Source organism: Mirounga leonina, unplaced genomic scaffold (genome assembly GCF_011800145.1).
Source record: "Mirounga leonina isolate KUSES-001 unplaced genomic scaffold, KU_Mleo_1.0 Mir_115, whole genome shotgun sequence".
In the NCBI taxonomy this organism is placed as follows: Eukaryota; Metazoa; Chordata; class Mammalia; order Carnivora; family Phocidae; genus Mirounga; species Mirounga leonina.
Window position 1 is genome coordinate 61,787,346 of NW_023270268.1, and position 25,538 is coordinate 61,812,883.

Genomic DNA, 25,538 nt, shown 5'->3' on the forward strand with positions numbered 1-25,538 from the left:
AGCATAATTTGCTTAGAGTGTATCAGAATAGAAATGTGTGAGCAAACAAACACTTCTGCTGTGTAATGAGTTTCACGCTCCTGCAAAAGATAACCAGAAATTTCAAAAATCACTTAGAACAAGACAAAAACTTTAATCAATGAATTAAATAGATTTTACATAGAATATTCCATGCCAAAAAATGCCCAGAGCTAATGTTATTTTATTTTAGCACTAGAAGATTTTACTTTGTTTTAATAAGATGTGTTTTTGATACTGGGTTTCGAAGTTTTGACCACTTTTAACTAAGATTTATATGTCTGTGACCATTATTAGCGTTCATGGTTTATATCTGAGATAAAAAGCACCAGAACATAAAATAATAAACCATGGAAGGGTATACTTTCTGACAAAAATGCAAGTAGATTACATGAAGACACATGTAATAGTAAAGATAACATGAAACTATCATAGCTAGTGCCTTTCACAGTAGAATTTCACACACACACTCACACATACACACATTCACGCATGCTTATATTTAGAACATTTATCATGTAGGAAAAGAAGAGACAGAAAATTCCAGGTCAAGAAAAAAGGAGGGGCGCCTGGGTGGCTCAGTTGGTTAAGTGACTGCCTTCGGCTCAGGTCATGATCCTGGAGTCCCTGGATCGAGTCCCGCATCGGGCTCCCTGCTCGGCAGCGAGCCTGCTTCTGCCTCTGACCCTCCCCCCTCTCATGTGCTCTCTCTCTCAAATAAATAAATAAAATCTTAAAAAAAAAAAAAGAAAAAAGGAAATGTGTTACCAGAATCTAAACATTTTTGGCAGGTCTTCTAAACAGTAAGTGAACTATATATCCAAAATAAATGAAACTTCATGGAAACATGTCATACGTGTCATTAGAAAGTAAAGTTGTACTTATATTAGATTACCATATACATATTTACAAAACTTTTGTAACATCAATCCCATTAAACATCCCAGAAGCTGATACTCCTTTGATTACACTAAGTTTCACTCATGCTCTTTTCCTCCTCCAGATAATGGTTTATAGCTTAGTTAAGCCTTGGGAAATCAGCTTACTGAAACTCACCAAGGTCAAAGTGAATGTTGCATCTGTGACCTTGGTGAAAATGTTCTAGTTCTTCCTCCTGTGAAGTGGGGAGGATCCATCTTTTCATTCCTATCTCCGTGATCTCGGAAAGTTTGGCGACAGCACATAACAAGTGTCTAAACCATTGTCCGCAATCCCGAGAAGTTGATGGCCGAAGGCTAATATCCAGCTCGGTCAACTCTTTGAGGAACCGCACATTTTGGCAGAAGATGGCCCATCCTGCATCACAGATGCTGTCATTATAACTCAGGTCGAGCTCCCGTAGCTTGGCCAGGTGACCTGTGTGTATTACGGAAGCTGAAAAATAAAATCACACTAAATGCTAAAATACAAGAATACTTTCTCCTGTGGCTGTTTGCCACTTCCAATAACACAGTCATTCCAAGATTAGAAATGACAAGATTGGTGCTTAGTAATGATTTGTTATTAGCGAGCAGCTTTATTCAGGACATCCGAAATCACTTTAGTACCAAATCTATTCTCTGCACATCCCAGGTACAGCTTGAACATTGTTTTTTTTTTTTTTCTCTTTCCAAATCCCAACCCAAAGAATATCTTTTTTGCTATTGGCTCCACTACAGTCCCAGCTCTTCCTGCAGACTCTCTCCAGTTAAATGTGAGGAGTGATGGCTCTCTGGCTTTAACTGAGGACCATTTATAAATAGTCATCTTGCTGTTTAATACTGTTTAATTGTTCACTGCTCATTCAGTCATTCTTCATTCAACAAGTAATTAACTGAGCACTTTTCACGTGCAATATACACGTGGGTAATTTCTTTTTTATCTTATTTTATTTATTTGAGAGTGAGAGCACAAGCAGAGGGAGGGGCAGGGGGAGAAGCAGGCTCCTCGCTGAGCAGGGAGCCCGACATGGGACTCAATCCCAGGACCCTGAGATTATGACCTGAGCCGAAGGCAGACATTTAACCAACTGAGCCACCCTGGCACCCCAACACGTGGGTAATTTCTAAGTCACCTTAGGGACCTCCAATTCACAGAACAATTTTCCCTTTGAAGAGCACATATCACAGTACTACCTAAAATGGCACTTAATAAATAATAGTGATGAAGCTAAGAAAAGATAGTAACGCTTGTAAGAGGATATAGGAGAGCTACCCAAAGCAAGCAGCGCGTGCTTCCCTTGCCAGCCAAATGCAGTGATGGACCACAGAGATCAGATGAGTAGCATGGGATCTCAGAGTTGGCAGGGACCCTGGAGGTCTCTTCCTTCAACCTCCAGATCAATGATCAGAGATGACTCTTTCACAGCTTCTCTACTGGTCACCAGCCAGCTCCTGCCTGAGGCACCCTTTCCTGTTGCCCTGACAGAATGAGGTGGCTCTCAGCAGGAGAAAGCCCCCATCCTTTGGGTCCCTTTCTGCCTTCCAGTGACGTTCACTGATTACCCCACAGCCTGCTGAACACTTCAGCTCCTTCCTCACACCAGCCTTGGAATGTTGGACGACAGTCAGTTCCCTCAAGTTCTCTCCCTTTAGGATTAAATGTGCCCTGAATCCTTCAGTCATTCTTCATGTGTCCTGGCTCCCAGAGCAAGCAGCATGCTCCATCCCCATTGCTTTCCTTTGCCCACAGTTTGGTGCATTCGAAAGCTTAGCATTCTGTACACTCAAGAGCTGCACTCCATTCGTAGGTGTCCGTGTTGATGTGTGTCTCTTCCTCTCTCTGCAACATTACTCACCATGTTCTCAAGACCTAACTGTTAAAGACAATGTACATGCTTTTCCTTTTTACAATTTTTTCTACTATGGAAATTTGCAAGGGTACAAAAAGCAGACAGAATAGGAGCATAAACTCCCATGTCCCCATCACTCAGCTTCAACACTTACCTTCATTGCACCAATCTGTTCCACCTATTTCCCTCCTTTCTACTTTTTTTTTTTTAGTACAGGCATTCCTCATTTTATTGTACTTTGCTTTCCTGTGCTTCACAGATGTTGCTTTTATTAAATTAACAAATTGAAGTTTTGTGGCAACGCTGCGTCAAGCATTATTTTTCCAACAGCATTTGCTCACTTTGTGTCTCTGTGTCACATTTTGGTAATTCTCACAATATTTCACACTTTTTCCTTATTTGTTATAATGATCTGTGATTAGGATTTGCTGAAAGCTCAGATGTTGGTTAGCACTTTTTAGCAAGAATTTTTTTTTTTTTTTTTTTTTTTTAGGGGGAGTAGGGTCAGAGGGAAGGGGAGAGAGAGAATCCTAAGCAGGCTCCATGCCCAGTGGGGTTCAATCTCACAACCCTGAGATCATGACCTGAGCTGAGATCAAGAATCAGATGCTAAACTGACTGAGCCACCCGGGCACCCCACAATAAAGTATTTTTGAACTAAGGTATGTACATTTTTTTAGACATAATGAACTGCACGCTTAATAGACCACAGTATAGTGTACACATAACTTTTGTATGTACTGGGAAACCAGAAAATATACTTGACTTGCCTTTTTGCAATATTTGCTTTACTGTGGTAGTCTGGAACCAAACCCACAATATCTCTGAGATATGACTGTATTTTATTTTTATTTATCCTACAATATTATTGACTGTATTCTCTATACTTTTCATCTGCATGATTTATTTTTGTACGACTTAGTTCCCTTTATCTATTTCACCCATCCCCAACCACCTCCCCTCTGGTAACTGTAAGTTTGTTCTCTGCATTTAAGAGTCCATTTTTTGGGGCGCCTGGGTGGCTCAGTTGGTTAAGCGACTGCCTTCGGCTCAGGTCATGATCCTGGAGTCCCGGGATCGAGTCCCACATCGGGCTCCCTGCTCGGCAGGGAGCCTACTTCTCCCTCTGACCCTCCCCCTCTCATGTGCTCTCTCATTCTCTCTCTCTCAAATAAATAAATAAAATCTTTAAAAAAATAAAAATTAAAAAAAATTTTAAAAAGAGTCCATTTTTTGTCTTGTTTTTTTGTATTTTAGATTCCACATATATATGAAATCATATAGTATTTGTCTTTCTCTGACTTATTTCACTTAGGATTATACCCTCTAGGCCCAACCACTTTGTCACAAATGGCAGGATCTCATTCTTGGGGCACCTGGCTGGCTCAGTCTATAGAGCATGTGACTCTACAAAAGTTCAAGATTGTTGAGTCAATGATCCCATTGTTGGGTCATGACTTTAAGCCCCATGTTAGGCATAAAGCTTACTTTAAAAATAAATAAATAAAATGTGTGTATCTTAAAAAAAGGATCTCATTCTTTTTTATGTCTGAGTAATATTCATGTGTGTGTGTGTACCACTCTTCTCTACCCATTCATCTATCTGTGGATACTTAGGTTGCTTCCATATCTTGAATATTGTAAATAACGCTGGGATAAACATAGGGGTGCATATATCTTTCCAAATTAGTGTTTTTGTTTTCTTTGGGTAAGTACCCAGTGGTAGAATTACTGGATCATTTGCTATTTCTATTTTTAATTTTTTGAGGAGCCTCCATACGGTTTTCCAGAATGGCTGCACCAATTTACACTTCCACCAACAGTGCATGAGGGTTACTTTTTCTCCACATCTTCTCCAAGACTTATTTCTTATCTTTTTTATTTTAGCCATTCTGAAGGTGATACTTCATAGTGTTGTGGGGTTTTTTTTTAAAGATTTTATTTTTAAGTATTCTCTACACCCAATGTGGTGCTCAAACATACAAGCCTAAGATCAAGAGTCACATGCTCTACCAACTGAGCCAGCCAGCCGCTCTCTCATTGTGATTTTGATTTACATTCCCCTGATGATTAGTGATGTTGAGAATCTTTTCATGTGTCTGTTGGCCATCTATATGTCTTCTTTGGAAAAATGTCTCTTCAGTTCCTTTCCCTATTTTTAAATTGGATTATTTGTTTTTGTTTTTGTTTTTGTTTTTTGGTGTTGAATTGTATAAATTCTTTATATATTTTGGATATTAACGCCTTATTAAATATATCACTTGCAAGTATTTTCTCCCATTCAGTAAGTTGCCTTTTCATGTTTTTTGATGGTTTCCTTCATTGTTCAAAAGCTTTTTATTTTGTGTAGTCCCAATAGTTTAATTTTGCTTTTGTTTCCCTTGCCCTAGGAGACATCTAGAAAAGTGTTGCTAAGGCCAGTGTCAAAGAGATCACTGCCTATGTTTTCTTCCAAGAGTTTTATGGTTGTAGGTCTCAGATTAGGCCTCTAATCCATTTTGAGTTTTTGTGTGTGGTGTAAGAAAGTGATCCAGTTCCATTCTTCTGCATGTAGCTGTTTAGTTTTCCCAGCACCAGTTGTTGAAGAGACTGTCTTTTCCCCCATTGTATATTCTTGCCTCCTTTGTCATAGATTCCTCGACCATATATGCATAGATTTTTTTCCTTAGGTCTTTGTTCTATTGATCTACGTGTCTGTTTTTGTGCCAGTACCATACTGTTTCGATTACTATAACTTTGTAGTATATCTTGACATCTGGGATTGTGATAACTCCAATTTTGTTCTTTTTCTTGATTGTTTTGGCCATTTGGGATCTTCTGTGGTTCCATACAAATTTTAGGATTATTTGTTCTAGTTCTGTGAAAAATGCTGTTGAAATTTGATAGGGATTGCATTAAATTTGTAGATTGCTTTGGGCAGTATGGACATTTTAACAATATTTGTTCTCCCAGCCCATGAGCATGGAATATCTTTCCATTTGTTTGTGTCATCTTCAATTTCTTCCATCAGTGTTCTGTAGTTATCGAGTACAGGCCTTTCACTTCCTTGGTTAAGTTATTCCTAGGTATTTTATTATTTTTGGTGTAATTTTAAATGGGATTATTTTCTTAAATTTCTCTTTCTGCTGCTTTATTATTAGTGTATAAAAATGCAACAGAATTCTGTATATTGATTTTGTATCCTGCAGCTTTACTGAATTCATTTATCAGTTCTAATAGTTTTTGGTGGAGACTTTAGGTTTTCTAGATATAGTACTAAGTCATCTGCAAATAGTAAAAGTTTTACTTCTTCCTTACCAATTTGAATGCCTTTTATTTCCTGTCTGACTGCTGTGGCTAGGACTTCCAGTACTATGCTGAATAAAAGTGGCAATAGTAAACATCCTTCTCTTGTTCCAGACCTTAGAGGAAAAGCCTCTCCATTTTTCACCATTGAGTATGATGTGAGCTGTAGGTTTGATGTATGTGACTTTATTATTTTGAGGTATGTTCCCTCTAATCCCACTTTGTTGAGAGTTTTTATCACAAATCGATGTTGAATCTTGTCAAATGCTTTTTCTGCATGTCCTGAGATGATTATATGATTTTTGAGATGATATTACTGTATTTTAAAACAAATCCCAGACATTGTTTTAACTTTCCTGTACTGTTTGAATTTTCCAATCGTGTGAGTATCCTAATTATTATATTTCACTGTTTTATACTTATTATATATTTTTAAAATCTGAGTAGTAGGATCATAGGTTATGGAAATACTTTTGTAGTTTACTCTGAGAAAGTGTTGTTAATTTTAAAAGAAAAAAAGCTACAAGTGATTAAGTAATTCTTAAAGAATGCTTGTTAAAATAACCCAAGCAATATAAAAGTGGCAATGGCTAACCACACATAGTAATACTTGTTATTCACGAAAAAATTTTTGGAGGGGTGCTCATTGCTTCAGAGGTCTGGGAGTAGATGGCTGCGTAGTGCTGGGGACACAGGCACGAGGGTAGATGAGAGACACAGACGTACTCTCCAATTCACTGTTTGCCAATGAGAAGTGGACATAATAGAGGTGATTTTAGGGGATATTTGGGAAAGGTATTATATACTCTGGAATCCTGCAGTGCAAAAGTTATTCCTTATTCAAATCTCTTTCCACCTTTCTAAATTGACATGGAGAAAGGGTCAGATTGATGCTAGTATGCTTTTAAAGCCCTCTCATCCCCTTTTTGTAACAGAGAGAGAATGAACCTCTATTCAAAGCCTTCAGCTGGCAACAGTCTAATAATGTCTGTCTATGAGAAGTGATTCCTAGATTTCAGTTATGGTGATGATGAGTTTCCTGTTTAAATAAAAACATTTAGGTTAAAGAGTCAATATGAAGAAAAAATTAAGTAACGGGGTGGGTACCACGTGGACAGGGCAAACTTTGTGAAAGCAGACTGTAGGTAACCCAAGTTTGAGTAACACTGGGCTGGCCGGGGAACAGGATCCTTCCCCTGTACCTGGAAGGCAAGGAACAGAAGCTGGAACGACCCACTGCCACGGCTATGCTCATCTCTCCCTTTGTGAAATGCCCTCCACTGCCTTCCTGGCTTGGGGATTGCCCTTCTTCGTTTTTGCCGGCTCTCTCCTAAGCAGATGTCGGAGAGAAAGAAGGGAAGCTGCGCAGAGGGCTCAGCCACAGGCCTGGCCCAGCTCCCCGCCCGCCCTTCCACTGCGGCAGAGGCACACTGCGCTGCGCGGGCCGGGACTGCTTTGGGACCAGTAGATACCAACCCAGGAGAGCGACGTCCTCTGTCACCAGGCCACAGCTGCTCAGTCTCAGCACTCGAAGGGACCCTAAAAACTTCAGTGTTTCCAGAAGCAGCTTCAGGTTGCCACCAACACATTTATTCCAAGAAAGGTCGAATATTTCCAGAGCAGGGAGGTAAGTGGAGGCTTCAGCTAAAATTGGTAACAGACGAGCAATCGTTAGGTTTCCCTCTTTGAAACTGAGGAACCTGGGGCAACATATTAATATAACTGAGATAAGAAAGTTACAGAGACTGTTTTCTTTTGCCCGAAATTCATGACCACAACTTACACTGTCTAGTTTTAATTGGGAGAAATGTTGGAAACTTTAGAAAAGTAAAACTTGATTAAGTGGAATTCATTATCAATTGGGATTTTTCTCCTTTAGTTCCCTTCTAGGAAGGAGAAAGAGGCAGAGGATTTGGACAGCTAGTTGAGATTTCCAGAGCATGTCCTGGTTTTATATATTCCTGTGTTCAGTCACGGCTGAAGTTCAGAGATGGGGCCAAGCCTCCTCAGGACTCTGAAACACCCAAATGTGTTTGTGTCGACTTACCTGCAGTTATAGAAACAAGGAAGAGAACTAGTGGATTTTGGAGAGATTTTTAAATGAGGTTTAAAAGGTTCTGCTTAATTCTCAGTTGCCCCTAATGCTGAAATTAACCCTAACAACTTATTCCTAAGATATAGTTAATTATACTTTAACTCCACTCTTCTTTCTAAAGAATAACAGGTGTCCAAGCGGCAAATATATATCCTTTTATGATATCTATTAAGAAAATCCCTCCCACCTGCATGGTGCAGAGACCTACCAATAAGAAATGGAACTTTTTCTTCTAAAAGTGATATGGAGAATTATATGTTTACTTGACTAACTTCTTTTTTTGGAGGGGAGGGGAGAGAGAGCATGAGAGTGTTGGGAGGGTGGGAGGAGAAGGGCAGAGGGCAAGAGAGAGAGAATCTTAAGCAGGCTCCATGTGGGGCTTGATCTCATGACCCTGAGATTATGACCTGAGCCAAAATCAAGCGTCAGACACTTAACCAACTGAGCCACCCAGGTGCCCCTGCTTGATTTACTTCTTAATTCAAATTGAATGATACATTTATTTCAGATTATATAATTTAATGTAATATCTACTTGATTATGATTCATTATGCAGCAATAACTGGGAAGAGCTCTATCTTCTGATGGCAAAAGACACAAAATTAAAAACAAAATTTTCTTTAAAAAATATCCAACTTTTTCCAACTAGGGACATCATGTTGTCCCTAAATTTATTTTTTGTGGAACTTTCCTAACTGAACATTAGTCTGAACAGTGTAATGTGTCGTGTGTGTTTGATGTGTATATGTGTGTTTACCTAACCATTTTGGGGATTACAGACCGCTTTGAAAAGTTAGTTTGTTTACTTGCTTAACTAATATTCAGAAATACCTAAAATGGGGTTAGGGTATGCAGTGAAGAATAAAAACAATCTCTGCCTTCAAGGAGGTTATAAACTGTGGGAAATACATACACTGAGAAAAACACACAAATAAATAGATAATTAGAAATTCTAATAAAGGCTATAAAAAAGATACAGGGCCTCCTCATTTAGATCAGAGATGCTGTCCTCACAGGGAGCCTTTATGCTGAGACCTGAAGTCAGAGCTCCCCAGGAAAGAACAGGAGGCAGGTGCAGGCGAGGGGCATTCCATCCAGAGAACAGGAAGGCCTGGAGACAAGGGATTGCTCAGTGACAGGAAGGAATGGAAAGAAGCCAGCCGAGGCTTGTTCAGGGAGCAAGGGGGAGAGTGGCCAAGAGGTACTAGGGCCAGATTACCTGGGCCTTTTAGACCCCATGAAGGAATGTGGATTTTACCAGAGGTGCTATGAGCCTCTGGTGTCTTTTTAAACTGGGGAGTGATAAGATCCAAATTACTTGGTAAATGAAATTTATAGATTCCCTCCCCATAATAATATTAACAACTAACATTCACTGAGCATTTACTATGTGCTGGGTACCTTTTCAAGAACTTTACATGTATCAACACATTTATTTCTTACAACCCCATGAAGTATGTACTATTATTCCATTTTACATTTTACAGACAAGGAGACTGAAGCACGGAGATGTTAACTATCTCAGGTCACAAGAGCCAGGGCCAGGATTTGATTTTAGGCAGCCTGATTCTAGGTGCTTTGGAGCCAGAAAATGTACCACATATGTCCCCCACAAAATAATTACAATCAATTTCCGGGAGTTCACAGTCCCCTCCCCCAGGGCACAACTCTAGACTGACTCTCTGACCCAGGTTGAGAACTCCAGATCTGAAAGGTACATATCTTGCTATTTTCCCCAACCAGACATGGGGACAAGGAGATGAGCAATGCTGGGAGAGGCGTGGGCGCAGTTCACAGCAAAGACCAAGTCTATGTGGGTTGAACAAAATACTTGGGCTGAAAGGGAGGCAAGAGTGCCTTAAATATAAAGGTCTTAGAATTTGGGGTGAGTTATATGCATTCATTTCTGTTAATAGATATCAATAAATAGCTTATTTTATTACTAGAATATGCCTATTTCATTAATAATAATCCATGTTTGGTCCATGGTACAATTCATTTTTCTAGAAGTGTCAACTGACAAACAATACTTGAGGGTCAGAGAGAAGGACTCTGTTTTCATCCTTATCCAGGAAGCCCCGGAATGCAAGCTCTCTAGTCTGTGTATGTGTGCAAAACAAGAGCTAACCTGCCAGGCCTGAGGCTGCGACCCCCTAAAGACTTCCTGGCAAGGTTGGCTGGCATCTGAGCACTTGCAGTTTGGCTCTGTTCCAGCCATTCCTTACCTAATAAGAGTGGCTCGCTGTGCCTCCCCTGTGTGTCTACAAATTCCATGACTTATGTGGAACACCAGGTTTCCTTCTATGCTCTGGAATTTTGGTAGAGGGTGCCTGTGTGACCACCACCCAGTAAAAGCCCCAGACGGAAGGTTCAGGTGAGCTTCCCCGGAAGGCATCATTTCACACGTGTTGTCAGAAGTCGCTGGGAGAAGGAAGTGTGTCCCATGTTACTCCACAGGTGGAGGTCTCTTGGAAGCTTGTACTTGGTTTCCTCTAAACTTTGTGCCACGCCCTGTTCCCTTCGCTGATTTTGCTTTGTACCCTTTTGTTGTAATAAATCCCAACAGTGAGTCCGACTCTATGCTGAGACCTGTGAGTCCTCCTAGCGAATCACTGAACCTAAAGGTGGCGTTGGGGACCCCCATCCAGCAATGTGTGCCCAAAGTTCTTTGCCTGGGTGGCAGATTCTGCAAAATAATGCAAAGTGCCTTTGCCTCAAAATATCTCCCTCTACTTGCAGACGATGTTCTTGCCCCGGAAGAGGCACATTCCAGATTCTGTAGGCCCTTGATCTAAGCTGGACTGTGTCTGTGACCTTCCAGCAGGCCCAGGTTCCTAGAAAGGACAACAAATCCTGCTGGAAAGTGGGTGCTGGGCAGTCAACTAGGCTCACACACTAGCAATTGCCTCACTTTTCCCATCAGACTCCCAGCAATCCAGTTTATATTGGCACCTCAGTGAAATCCCAAGTTACCATGGATATGGCCTCCAGAGTCGGCTACATACACTTTAGATTTTAAATGTTAAATTTGCAAATGCCAGCCAGAATCATTCATCTGGCCCCCCAAAAGCCACTTTTAAGAAAGCACATTTCCTGAGAAGAAGACAAATTAGTAATTCACAACTTTGCCTCTGGCAGAGGCTTGGCATGAAATTCCTATGTAGGAATATGTGGACTCATGTGTTACTGTACATGCCTGCAGGGATCTGGGGAATTCTCTTACCGAGGGCGGTAAAAGTCTCACTCTCCAGAGCACAGCTGTTGATGAGTAAGGACTTCAGTGCTGGTAAAAATCGGAGCCGGCTGAGGAGGTTTTCAGAAGAGCTGCCCATCTTTTTGTTGGCAGATAAATCCAACTCTTGAAGACTCGAGAGTAAAGGGATTACCTGGGCTGTTAAAATGTCAGCAGTGACATGTTTTAGGCACCATCTCACAAAGAGTCTTCTGGATATTTGGGTCCCACGGTCCCACAGTCTCCGTCCCTTACACACACGCACACCAGCCACACTCCCCAGTGTGTAGCTTGGGCTGTTCTACTTCCAAGCCTCTCTCCAGGCTAGACGTTAAGAGCAAAGACCTTGGAGACAGAATTGGGTTCTAATCCTGCCTCTGCTGCTAAAGAACTGTGTGATTTTAGGAAAGTTACTTAACCTCTTTGAACCTCGGTTATCGCCATAATAATAACAACAGTACTTCACAGGGTCACCGGGAAGAAAAAAATGACTTGGTATAGGTAGGTATGTTGGGATCTCTGTTGGGCTGGCTCACCTCCGCAGAGCCTTCAGGGCCCCCTAAGCCACAGAAGCCCTTGGTCACTGTTACATCACCCTATTTATTTTTGCTTATGTGTTTGTTTTCTGTCCTCCCCCACCAAAGGTGAGCTCTGTCTGTAGGGCCTGCTTCCTCCCCAGAGTGTGCAGAAGAATCCAGAACACTAGAGGCACAGACATTTGTGGAAGGAGGGGAGGAAGATGGGAAGGAAAGGAAGACAGGCAGGTGGGATCCCAAGAGATGTCACGGTTTCTTCCTCTTCACCATGTAGTTGGTTTATTCCTGTCCCTACCAGACAGAGGCTCCCAGACTGTGAATTTCCCTTAGCACATGGCACAGTGCCTCGTACAACTAGATGGTTAATCAAAAGTTGTTGGCTAAACAATCTGTAATTCCATTTCTTTGGAGCTATCTAGAATGATCAGATAAAAGAATGGTGAGTTATTTAGCCTCCTAAGGTATAAACGGAATGTATTTTCATTTCCATCTTTTCAAAATTAGGCAGTAGAACGATGCAATTTGCTACAGTTCTTAAATAAATCATGAGCTTTCCAGGGCCTTTCACCCATGTTGGTGGTGGTGAATCTGGTAAGAGAAGCTGATCCCCCTCTTAGGCTATTGGTAACAGTTGAGGTCCCTCTGGCCCTGGAAGCTTCCTCTGAGTAACAAGATGAGAGGTGATATTCATGTTACTCCGTTGTACCAAGGGAAATTCATTCTTTGGAATCTGCTCGCTGATAATCCAAGAGTGTTTCCTCTAGGTATGATGCTCAGAAGTAAAGGGGATGGTGATACCCCATACGCTCCACCTGGAGCTCAGAAACGGATTGTTTTGTTCCTTTAAAATCCTTATGAAAGCCTTGAACTTTTCTGTTTTCCAAATTGAGGCATGAGTCCCAAATGTAATTTAGCAGGTCTAAAATACAGATGTTAGACCTAAGAACCTATTTTACTCTTTTCCTTCCCAAATTGTACTAAAAACAACTAAAAAATTCTTTTTATTCTTGTTCTTAATTGATTCATTCATTCGATCATATTCAACAATCATTTCCTGGGTGCCAACTATGTACCAACCCCCGTACCTGAACAAAGGAGAGATGCTGAAGGGGCTCCCAACACAGGAGGGGCCCATGATCTGGAGAGGGAGCAAGGACAAAGGCCCCAGGGACAGAGGGTCAGCCCAGACAAGTGGCTGGTGTGGAGTCCAGGAGGGGAAGGCTAGGGAACGAAGTCAGAACGACAGAGGAGGAACAGTAAGACCATTTGGACTCGTAATAATCTGGGCACGAGATGACAGTAGCCTGAACCAGGGTGGTAAAGGTCTAGATGGTGAGCTGTGGTGAGATCCTGGAGGTATTTTGAAAGTTTACTGTGGCCACAGATGGAGTAAAATCCTTAATGGCAAGGCTGCACTTACACTGCTTGTTATGGGAAACTGCATTTATACATTACGTTTTATAATTACAGGATTATGCCTACAGTGGGAAGTTAAGCGTAGGCACCTAAAGGTAAAATATACACCTGTGATGCACCACCCTAAATTCTTCTGTAATTTCATTTGTATCTAAGGGGCTTGACTTCACTTGTTAGTCAGTAAGCCTCAACGCCCTTTGTTTGGCTTTCTCTCTACATCCCTGTTTGAAACAAACTTTGTGACTAACAGAGTCATTTCTAAACAGTAACATATATTCAAAATGTTCTCCACCAAGTGCCACATCCATCATTTACAAACATGTATAGGAGGAATTTAGATTCACTAACATTTACTGGGCACGTAATATATGCCAAATACAATATTGGGGCATTCACAGAACTTTTATGGTTTGATGCTTTTGGTTAAGTTTAAGTAAGTTTCAGGGGACACCTCAAATTTGCCAAGTTCCAAACATATACTGAGGTTCCAAAAGTCCTTCCTTGGCTCTATCGTTCACACTTACTCAGTGACATCACATCATCTGCCGTTAGCGAGCACTGGTGAAGATCCAAAACTTCTAGATGCTCCAACGTGGCCAGCTGAGCTGATGAGTCTTCAAAACCCCCACCCAGCTCCCTGTTGCAGGAAAGGTCTAATTTCTTCAGTTCACACAAGGACCTAAAAGCAGCATCTACAAAGAAAGTCAAAAGTCCCATTCTGACAGGTTAGAAGGTGGAAGGCAGTTGTGGAACAGGGGAGGGGGCAGGTGTGCAGAAGGGAGATGGAGAAAATACACTGGGTTGGGAAAAGCCAAGACAGAGGAGTAACTTTAGACTCCCTGCCATCTGGCCCTCTTTGGACTTGACCATGGCTTCAAACACCCCACCCCCAGCACCCCGTGATCTGCGTTGACTGCCAATGGCTTTGGTGGAACCCTGCAACGGATGGTTCTCCTCCTCCTACACTGGAGGCATTGGCATTTCACAGAATTCTAGACTTCCTCAAAATGCCAGTGAGAAGGATATTATAGACTCTGTAAGTCAAAGGGGAACACACAATTTCATGTCATGTTCTCCCCACAGATGCCACTGGAGCTATTCTTTTTATCAGTACCAATTCCTTCCTACTACTGAGCATAAAATAATGCTGACATTTTCAGAAGTAAGAGAAAAATGGAGAGCTTTTGTACCACATAACTTTTCTTTTGCCCAGTGTCTATCTCAAACCCAGAATATCCTGGCCTTTTCAGAGGCAGCCATTTTAAGAGGTTATTTTTAGAATCATGAAAGTATGTGCTTACTGTAAAAGACTCTGAAAAGGATAAAACAAAGAAGATTTAAATTACCTATAATCTCATTCCCCAACATAACCACTGTGTATATTTTGTTGAATTTCCTAACACCTTAAAAAATTAAATATAAACTAAAATTACATGTGTATGTAAAAACCCCAGTCACTGCTAACTCACCCAGTAGTTTGACACTCTCTTGTGATAGTCCACATGAGTGTAACTTCAGTACTTTCAGATTTGAGGTACTTTTTAATCCCTGAGCAATACTGTTCAGACTGGCACCAATGTTTCTGTTAATGGAAAGATCAAGGACTTCGAGATTTTGCATCATGGGTAGCAACTGACCTAGAGGGAAGGAAGTGAATCCAAATGAGAAGAGCAACTCAGTAAAAACCCAGGTTGTGAATGTTGGGGCAGGAAAGGGAGGGCAGCCTCATGTGACCCCGGGGCTATAGTGAGCCACTCCTCCCATTCAGGGTGAAACAAAGCACAGCCAACTTTGACCCTTTGACTCTCAGGCTGTCTGCTTGTGGGTATCTTCACATTTATATTCTGGGAAGGACCCTTCCGATTTCCACTTACCCACAAATGCCCCATCTTCAGATGTGAGGTCACAATCCACAAGCTCAAGTGTTTGTATCTTGCTCCCTTCTTGGAACTTCTGGAGGGTCAGAGGCAAATTTCCTCCCACTTCACTGTTCCAGGACAAGTTCAGCTCTTTCAGTTCAAGTATCACCTCGAGTGCTTCTCCTGTTACAAAAGAGCCCGAAGATGGGGTCGACTGCTAATCCACAAAGCAGGGAATCCACCTCGAAATCAGCACAAGCGTGATTTATGGAATGATAATGGCTGGGCCAGGGACTGGTCAGGTGCCGAGGAACAGAGCAGACCCAGTTACCGCCCGCTCCCAGCAGGCTAAGCCCCTGTATTTACAGGCACAGCAATTCTAGACCCTCCAAGGTTCAGAAGCCATGCCTCTGTACAAAAATTATTGTCAAGAAAACCCCACCTGTCAGTAGGGTGGTTTCACAGAGTTGTTTTTATGGTAGTAAATACATGTACTATTCCAACTCCTTTCTCTCGCCCACCTTGTCTGGGGTCAGCATCACTGGGAAGCTGGACCAGAGGATGAGGTGAGGCCACGCAGAGCCCTGGCCGCCACGGGGGTAAAGCTCACTTTGACATCAAGAATATCACGTACAACTGAAACGAGCCCTCCAGAGAACTAGTAATAAAGCAGAAGGCGCTAGCGGCTCATAACAGCCACGCAGCCTTGGAGGGTAGAGGAGGATGCAGTGAGAAAGGGGTGGAACTTCACATTTCTGAAACCCTTCAGCAGAGGAAAGCAACCGAGGGCTAGAACGGAGGCTGGGCGAGAACAGGGAAGTCACCAGGGAAATCAGCCTTAGGAATGACTTCCACTGCCTTGGGGAGAACAGGGCGGAGAGGCACACACATGGAAAATGCACTTACGCAATGTGCAGAGTCGATCTCAACACCGAAGCGTTAAGAGTACTGGAAAGTCCCCTGTGTCTAGAAGCCTCTCCTCCATGGTCCACTACTGGACGTGGACTTCTGCCATTGGCTATTCATTGTGAGGACTGAGGTTTCGGGAGTCCAGGAGCCTCACGTTAAAATGCATGTTCTCCCAGCACAGGTGCCATTTTGTGTGCCATCACCAGTCAGTTGGGGTGGCTTTCGATAGCCCTGAAGCACTCCTCAGCTTCAGCGACAGAGAGTACATGACTGATCAGCCATGTCTGCAGTGCACATGGTACTGGGGAGCCATGCTTCTGTCATCCCACACTCAGCAGTTGTAACAGGTATAATAATGTTGGAATGCCTCCTGATTTATGGTCTCTTTTCATTAAACCATTTATTCTCCCTGTACCCCATCTGCCATCAATGCTAAGGAAAGTCCCTTCTGATGGAGAAGATGCAGAAGCCCTTCCAGAGTGGAGAGGGAGTCTGGGAGAGGGAGCAGGTTACAAAACATCACAGCACCAAAGATGCAGACTCTCTCCTGAACCGGATAAGTTTGGAGTGAGTCCCAGGAGAGAAATTCCATTTCCCCATTTCTTCTTTTTTTTTTTTTTAAGATTTTTATTTATATATTTATTTGACAGACAGAGAGAGACAGCGAGAGAGGGAACACAAGCAGGGGGAGTGGGAGAGGGAGAAGCAGGCTCCCTGCTGATCAGGGAGCCCGATGCGGGGCTCCATCCCAGGACTTAACGACTGAGCCAACCAGGCGTCCCCACTTCCCCATTTTTTAAGGATGGAAGACCATGAACAAAATTTAGATTAATCATAGGAAATAAAGAAACTACATTTTCTTTTCACCCCTGAGTAGCAGTGAGTTAAATTTGCAACTCCACTACACAATAACCAGCTGCTAACCAGTGGGGCTCAACTGGTCACATAAAACCACTGAAAGTTAATTTCAGTGGGAGTAGTGAAAGGAGGAACTGTGCTCAATTACTGAGCACGTACTATGTGCCAGGCATGTAGTAAGTGCGTCACAGAAATTATTTAATCCTCACAGTAGTTTTTTGAGGTGGATATCAAACTTATTTCAGAGATAAGAAAGCTGAGGCTTACGAAGTTTAAATAATTGTCCATCGTCACAAAGCTAGTTAGAAGTAGGGATAGAATTTGAACTGAGACCTGGCTCTGAGATGTATGGTGTTTCTCCTCAGCTACAGGAAGGCCAGGGGGCATAAACGGATCCTGATTTTCTACAGAGAGATCAGAGAGAAGACATTTGACATAAGTTGTGTTGTTTTTACAGAAATGTTTGCCAAGATGTAAATGACCAAAATAATCACTGAAATAAGAAACTTCAGACCAAAAGGACTTTAAAAAATATGAATGGCATCTAAAACCATCAAGGATCATAGTAAAGAGTTGGATTAGTAGCATGACAAATTTTATCCTAAATTCTATGTTCAGTATATAAATTAATTGAGGTTCTAGTTCTATTTAAACCATTGCTTTTAATTTAAATATCTTGTTTTGATCCATTTTTTAAAATGGGAGTGGAAAAATAGAAGAGATTATTTTGGAATTGGAAAATAATCATTACTTACCCCAACTCCTTAATTTTACAGACGAGTAACAGACTGAGAGTAAGCAAATTTGACAAATTATCTCCATTTAAATTCCATGAGAGCAGGTATCTATCTGGCCAGCCTTGTTCCCTTCTCTATCCTGGGGCTTACCACAGTGCTAGTAGGTACAGGCTGTGTAGCCTTTTAGAAGTTATGCAAGTGCTCAGCATGGCATTCCATCATCCATGTGCTCTCATCCATGAGCACCCGAGGGGGTGTGACCCAGATAGTTTGCCCTTGACACTTCAAAGCTGCTTCCAGTGAAGCATTCATCATACCCAGGGCTCGAACATCATCCATGGTAAGTCTGCAACTTCCCAGCCTCAGGATTTTTAACTTGCTGACGAGATGCATTTGCTGGGTGATTGAATGGAGGTTTCCACCTACAGAATCATTCCAGGAAATATCCAGTTTTTCCAAGTCTGGGAGAAAAGGCAGCAAAGCAACTGGAAAAGAACAAGAGGATATACAGATTTGCATATGTAATGTGCGACTGGTAGTAAATAGGATCCAATGCCTATTGCACTGTAAGAAGGGAGGGGTGGATGTATTGGCTTTCAGCAAAGCAGGGATCCCTCAGCCATGCAACTGGGGAGAATGTGACCTTTATATTTCCTATTTCCTAGGATATTTTCTATTTCTGCCAAATAAATGCACTCCAAAAATGGAGTGGTATCTTCATAAGATTTCATAGGAGCTCCTTTATTGTAGCAGAAATGGTAATTCTACTGTTACTACCACTGCCACTGTGATATGTATACTAGCCCTTTATTTTGCAAAAATAATTCCTCACCCCTTCATCCTATTGGACCCTCGGGCTGAAAGCCAGAGGACTCTCTGTTGGCCAGGATTGCTGAGATTGAGGGTACCTGTTACCCTTTCTTTTATATCTTGTTTACCTGGGTATCATCACCTTAAAAAGCTCCCATTATATTTAAATAGACCAACATGTAGAGGTTTAGACAGGCACAAAGCCTGTCCGGAACCTTCTCTGAGTATCTGCCATCGCCCATTAAGTGACCTTACTGTCTGTGAAAAAAGATTTGCTAAGGCCATCTTTATCTCCTGAAGCAACAAGACTCAAGGGTGGAAATGCCAACGAAGAGTGGATGAAAAATCTTTGTTTGCTTTTAAATCTCTGTCTTGAAGGTAAGGGCAGCCGTCAGAAGTAGCAAGCTGAGCTTTTACAGTTACAGACACAGCTGCGTCCAAAATTCTGAGCCCATGATTAGGAGTGAAATTGTTTTTGCTTTTTGGTTTTTTACTAGCCTTCAATTTCAACTTGTTCGCCAAAATCCTAACTTTATCAAGCCTGAAAGTCTTTTGAACACATTAAGAAGGAAAAAAAAAATTAAAAACCATATTGCTGGGGCCCGCTCTCAGAGACTCCAAGTTGGTGGGCTTGGGTTGAGCTGCAGTGAACACGAGCTCTGCTAGTGATTCTGACACACAGGTATCTGGAAACACAGACACGGTTAGGGTTCTCTCTTCAGAGAATTGTCCAAAATACAGTGGCATGGATTTTAATTAAAATAGTCAAGGACCCCTCACTCCCGATTCAGTTTTTTTGATACCTCTGTGCTGGTAGACACATCTAGTTTGATGAAAGACTCGACTTAAGGTCTCTGAGAAAAAGAGAAAAGAAAGGTGGTAATAGTTGTGTGGGGAGGGGCGTCTTCACAACCAGAGGCCCGCTTACGTGTGACAAGTGGTGATTACGCTGTTGAGTACACAAGTTGTAAGCAATAATTGCTGGTAGTTCCTCTTTCATTCCACAGACAACTGAGCACAACACCCCGTTACATTCCCAGCGGGGCTCAGCTTAATGGATGAGTTGCACGAGTTTATATCTCATATTGTGTGCAAGACAAATGTTTTTCAGGGAGTAAGGAGCCATCAGTAGGGAGGTAAAATGCTCGGGAAGAACAAACAGACAAATGAACCTTCCTCCTAAACTCAGCTCAAATCTTTGAAGTTTGAAGAAGGATCAATTAACTTGTTTTTTGTTTTTTTGTTTGTTTGTTTGTTTTAGTGGTACAGCTGCTATTCCTGAGTTGTCTGGGGCCACCCTGAGACCTTGGGTTGCCAGGTGAGTAATGAGCGTGTTTTGCCTGCTCATCTCAACCTGAGGGCTCCCGTGGCCCTCCGTGCGAAGTCAACTGCATACAGACCCACTTCCCTCACGTCCGCTGCCGTTAGTCTGCAGTTATTCAGATCTAGACACTTGTCCACAGCCGTTCTGCCCAGCTTCTGCAGGAACTGCTCATTTTTCTCCATCCTGGATCCCCATTCCTCGTCTGAAGTGAGAGGCTGAGCTACATTATAAGAATAAAGAAGAACTTGCGTGAATGACAGATCGTGTTAAAGATGCACAGTGATTGCAGTAAGACAAGTCAACAGACTAACAACAATCCTGAGCAGGTCCTTTGTGAAGCCTCAACCCTGAAGGGGAAACATTTACCAGAGACAGAACTTGACCGCTGTCCTGCCTCCAGGTGCTGGACACTGATCGCTCCAGTGACCCTCTTCTTAGCAATGAAACTGAGGCACTCAGGGGCTCTTCTTTCACGGCCTGACAGGGTTCTCAGCGTGTAGAAAGTGTTGTCTTCCCGAACGAAGTGGCGAACTTGTTAGCACAGCGTTTAAGCCGAGCGCTGCTGAGGGACACACAGCCGGGTGCACGCCAGGTGGGGAGCACAGGTATTTGACCAAACAGGTGAAGAAGGGGAAGCGTTGTCACCCGGCTGGGAGCTTCAGTTGCCTACTGGGAGCTAATGAAACACTGCTGTCTCCTAGACCATTCAGTTGACAGATCCAGAGAGGGGAGTGCCGGGGAGAGCTTGTCTCCACCCCTGCCAGAGAATATGCTCAGAAAGCCCCGTTAATCCTTCTTGTTATTAGAGACCACTTACATGGCACCCTCATCAAGTTCCTCTGTACTAACGCTGTGCTAACATGCGAACACTAAAATAAGAAAAGCTTTACTTTTATTGAACACCTATTATGTCCCAGTATGTGCCAGCATTTAAGACACATATAAAACACATCATACTTTTGGGCGCCTGGGTGGCTCAGTTGGTTAAGCGACGGCTCAGGTCATGATCCTGGAGTCCCGGGATCGAGTCCCGCATCGGGCTCCCGGCTCGGCAGGGGTGTCTGCTTCTCCCTCTGACCCTCCTCCCTCTCATGCTCTCTCTATCTCATTCTCTCTGTCTCAAATAAATAAATAAAATCTTTAAAAAAACAACAAAAAAAACAAAAACAAAAACAAAAAAACACATCATACTTTTGTAAGGAGAAACGAATATGCAGGTACTGACAGTGACTTTAAGGAGGTTTTGTAGATGAAAATGTACAATTTAAAACATATAAAAAGAGTATACTGGAATCCAACATGAAAGTGTTAAGTTCCAAATATGCAGTGATATTCTACTATACCTTCCAAAGTATAAAACCACATCGCTAAAAAGAAATATACTGGTACCAGTGAAAATTAATAGTAGGATTTCAGTAGTAATCAACTTAGACTTAAATATTAGGAGAGTAATACAAACTCAACCTCTCCTCCGCGGTGTGTCTGGTGGCTGGCTATTTTTAAGAAAACACGCCCCGACGCCCATGGGGTGTACATCTTTGCAGGGATGGCTGGTGTTGCCACATTCCGCCAGTAGGAGACAGCACCAACCACCATTTTACCTCTTCCCATTCTGGTCTTCCACTTGTATCATGCACTGGTAAATAAAACGTATTTCATTTTGGGTAGGGTTGCCAGATTTAGGAAAAACAAAAACAGCCTGTCCAATTAAATTTAAACTTCAAGTAAACAAGGAATCATTGCTTAGTAAAACTATATCCCAAATATTGCATGTATTTTATCTGGCAACTCTAATTTTGGGTGGAGCAGAAGAGAATGGTGGGTGGGGGGTGCAGAGGGACTAACTCTTATGTGCCAGGACATTTTGTGTAAACTTCATGCAAGGAGACACAATCGCACTATTTCATAAGTTTGGAACCTGAGACAGAGAGACTGTCAATTAGTAAGTAGCAGAGTCAGAATTTGAACCCAGAACAGTCTGCTCCAAAGCCCATTATATATATGTGTGTGTTTTTGAATTTTTGTGTTAAAAAAATCTCTCTGCATGCTATCTGATGCTTTCTCCCTTCTCTTTTTGAACTTTTTATCTCCATAGGCTCAACTTACAATCATGCTCAAGTTCCAGCCTCACAAAAGCTTCTTTGTTTTCTCAAGCCACTGTTTTGTCTATCATTAGGAAATGATTACTGTCATATGTTTGGAAAGGGTGGTTTGTACTTGCTGGTCCCAATTCACCACATTTGCCAATTAACCCTCTATGTTCTGGTGACCACATTCACATTCTCAAAGGTCACCAGCAGTGACCTACCAATTGACAGATCAAGGAATCTCTTCTCAGACCGCATCCTACTTGGGTCCTCCGTAATGTTTGATAGGACTGGCAAGGCTAAGACAGCATAAGTGGAAGACCTGGTTCAAATCACGGGTCCCTCAGGTGAGCAAGTCACTGAACTTCTTTGAGCCTTGGTTTACTCATCTATAAAGTAGAGATTATAATTCCTGCCTGGTTCACTTCTCATTTATTGGGGCCTCCCAGGGAGATGGGACTCCGCAGTGCCTTTTATATGAGAGGTATTCTGTAAATATTTGTTGAATGCACAGATAATTGAAGGAAGGAAGGAAGGAAGGAAGGAAGGAAGGAAGGAAGGAAGAAATATTAGCTTTAAAGCTCCTTAATGACCAAAATAAATCAACATGGCAAATCTTTATCAAACGCCTAAGTATAAATATGAGTACCAATTTATGAGATCCCTGGACATGTCCTTACAGACCACATATTTCAATTTTTTTAAATACATAAAACCCTTTCTTCAAAGAATAGCTTATATCACAGCTCAAGACATAAAACGGTTGAGTCAGAGTTGCTACCCGTTGGCTGAGGTAGGATGATGGGCACATCATGAAGAGGACAAAGTTATCACACGTGAGCAGTTCTGTGGAGTGACTCAGGGCCTTTTCCTGGCTGCTTTACTGCTGAACTGAGCTTCTGCCTTCTCCACGGGATTCTGTGAGCTAAGCAGTATCTTCACATTAAGTTCTTTTCTAACCTAAAGCTCTAAGGGTTGGTTTCTTGGTTATAAACAACCAAGAATCCCAGTGGTTTCATAAAACATGATTACATGTTTGTAACATGGGTGGAGCTGTACAGGGAACCAAGATAACAAGTTCCTGTTTTCAAGGAGCTACCTGTCTAATGGAAGAGACAGACACGAAAGCCATGCTTACAGTACAGAGGAGACGTGCAATGATGGAGGCATGTGGAGGGTGCATGAGAACACAAGGTAGTGACAATAAGTACCTCAGGTCCCATGGGCAGGTCTTGGCAAGCTTTCAAGAGAAAGGGGTACATGAATTGCACCTTAAGGGTGAGCAATAGTCAGGCAGGTGGGTGGACAAGAAGGAGGAATAAATGGGGGAGGGGTGCAGAAGGAGCATGGTGACACAAGGGAAGGTCTTTATAAGCCCAGGGAACCCTTTTGGAAGAATATGGCCAGTTCAGGAAACTGCAAGTGAATCTGAATTTCAGGAGTCGAGGATGAACATGAGGTTGGGGGAAGGCAGAGGTCATGAAGAGAGATCCATCTGATCACAAATACCTTGAAGACCATGCTTGGGAGTGTAGACTTTCTTTTCAAGGCAAGAAAGACTCAGGGAAAGATTTTAAGCAGGCAAAAAGACATCATGTCTGTGATTTAGAAAGAGCACCCCATGGCACTGTGGAGGACAAGTTGGCAAGAAAGCCAGACTAGAAGTAGAGAAACCAATTAGGAAGCTGGCCCAGTGGTCCAGTCAAAAAACAGTGAAAGCCAGAACAACAACGGAGAAGAGGAACCAGGTCTGAGAGCCATTTTGGGGGCAGAATTGACATGACTCCAGGAGCCACTGAATTATGGAAATGGAGAAGCCATGCAAGGTTGAGGGACCAGTGTTACCCAGCTGGGATAACCAGTGCCTAGCCTTGCACTGTTAATTTCATCATGGTTACAGGTATTCATGAACCATGTTCCTGAAGGTTCGATTCCTACTTTAGAACAAGTATCAACAATTTTCTGATAGAGGTTGTCCTTTTTTTAAAAAGTAGACTTTAACTTCCTATTTCCAAAATAGATTTAAAAAGATACTTAATCTGCTTTCACATAAAATGATACTATTTTTGGTATTTGATACAAATAATCTGATAGAATTGAGGGTAGGTATAAATGAATCAAGATTGGCCACGGGTTGATAATTGTTAGAGGGAAGTGATCATGGGGAGTTCTTAGACTGTTCTCTCTACTTCTGTGTATATAGATGTTTAAAAAATACATTTAATCTAATAGATACTATATTAATGGCATTGTGTATGACACATAGCTTTAGGGAGAGACCTGCCAATATTTATTTTCATAACCCTTGAATTTTTAATCTCTGTTCTAAGAAAAAGGCTGAAATACAATGAAGCTGGGAATAAGCAAGAGGGAAAGATAAAAATATTCACTGAAGGGCAAAAAAGGAACTTAAGTAATTATGGCATATGTGTGGATAGAATATTATGCAGCTGTTAAAATTAGGCATACGAACATCATTTTATGTATGTCTGCCATGTGGGGACTGAGCAATATAATCATATGTTGCAGAAGTAGGATATCAGCTCCATGTAAGCTCAAGAGGGATTTGTAAGCTATTATAACTACAAAAGATGCCCGCTCTGGCCCCCAGGAACCCCTGGGGGGGTGGGTGACTGTTCTACTGCTCTTGTCCTCTCTCCTCTCTCATCTTGCTTCAGCACCCCTGACCTTGGGCTCACTCTCAAGCATGCCAGGCCCAGTCCCACCTCGGGCCTTTGCATTTACAGTTCCCTTTGCCTGGGAAGCCATTGCCATAGACATCCATGGGACTGGCTTGATTCATTCATTCCACTTGGCTTACTTTATTCAGATCTCTGCTCAAATGCCACCAAATCAGAGACTCCTTCCCTGCAACCCCACCTAGAGTAGGACCCCATCTATCCTCTGTCTCCTTAGCCTGCTTTATTTTTCTTCCTATTACTTATCACACTGAAATTATGTCTGCATTCGGTTCTTTGTGTACATGAGGTCCTGTTTTTCGTGGCTGCATTTCTAACACTTACAACAGTAGCTGACATACAGTAGGTACTCAGTCAGTGTTGACTGGCTGACTGACCGTAAATGCATGCATATGAACAAAAGACTGAAAAGAATCTTGAAGAAATGATCATTTGTGTTAGAATGAAAGGAAACAAGGTATTTTCTCTATACCTTCCTGTAGTGTTACTTTTGATAATTTAAAAGTCAAATTAGGCAAGTATTGAAAGCATTTAAGTCACACAGTAAATGCTTAGAATAGAGACTCAGATTAGGTTTAGTTTAACCCATATGATCTCTGTAGGGAAAAACATTACTCTAAAAAAGTAAAGAAATAACAGCAGTCAGAAGTTTACCCGTATCTAAAGTGGCTGTTTTCTGTGCGTCGTTGCGGGGTTGGAAATCAGTTGTTGCAAGGTCATTGCTCTCTTTTCTGCTTTCAGCTTTGGAGGACATAAGTTTTGAGCCCCTGAGGAATTTGTTGACAAATGAAGTCCGGGGTTTAGTTTCTCCATCTGAAGAATTTTTCTTCCGTGTTTGACTCATGGTGAAGTTAAAGGGGGCCTTTCTCAGTAAGACATCTTCCTGTTGTTTTCTGTTTCTAG

The 25,538-nt window shown here is 42.1% G+C and overlaps 1 protein-coding gene across 1 annotated transcript; it reads right to left on the reverse strand.

Annotated features, from left to right (window-relative positions):
• Positions 1–776: 776 nt before the first annotated feature.
• LRRC31 (leucine rich repeat containing 31) lies at positions 777–25,538 on the reverse strand. Its single transcript, XM_034998720.1, has 9 exons — positions 25,290–25,538; positions 19,926–20,069; positions 18,033–18,200; positions 15,227–15,394; positions 14,822–14,989; positions 13,877–14,044; positions 11,392–11,559; positions 7,550–7,717; positions 777–1,392 (listed from the first exon to the last, which is right to left on the reverse strand). The coding sequence occupies exons 1-9, from the start codon at positions 25,477–25,479 to the stop codon at positions 1,061–1,063; spliced, it is 1,674 nt and encodes a 557-aa protein (XP_034854611.1). The 5' UTR covers positions 25,480–25,538; the 3' UTR covers positions 777–1,060.

What these genes read in the sequence shown, in the direction of transcription:
- LRRC31 (XM_034998720.1), bottom strand. Translation starts at nt 25,479, where the DNA reads ATGAGTCAAACACGGAAGAAAAATTCTTCAGATGGAGAAACTAAACCC. An exon ending in TGAAGATGGGGCATTTGTGG is followed by an intron (nt 14,990 to 15,226) that starts GTAAGTGGAAAT and finishes CCTTCCCTCTAG; the next exon opens with GTCAGTTGCTACCCATGATG. An exon ending in AGATGATGTGATGTCACTGA is followed by an intron (nt 11,560 to 13,876) that starts GTAAGTGTGAAC and finishes ACATTTTAACAG; the next exon opens with CCCAGGTAATCCCTTTACTC.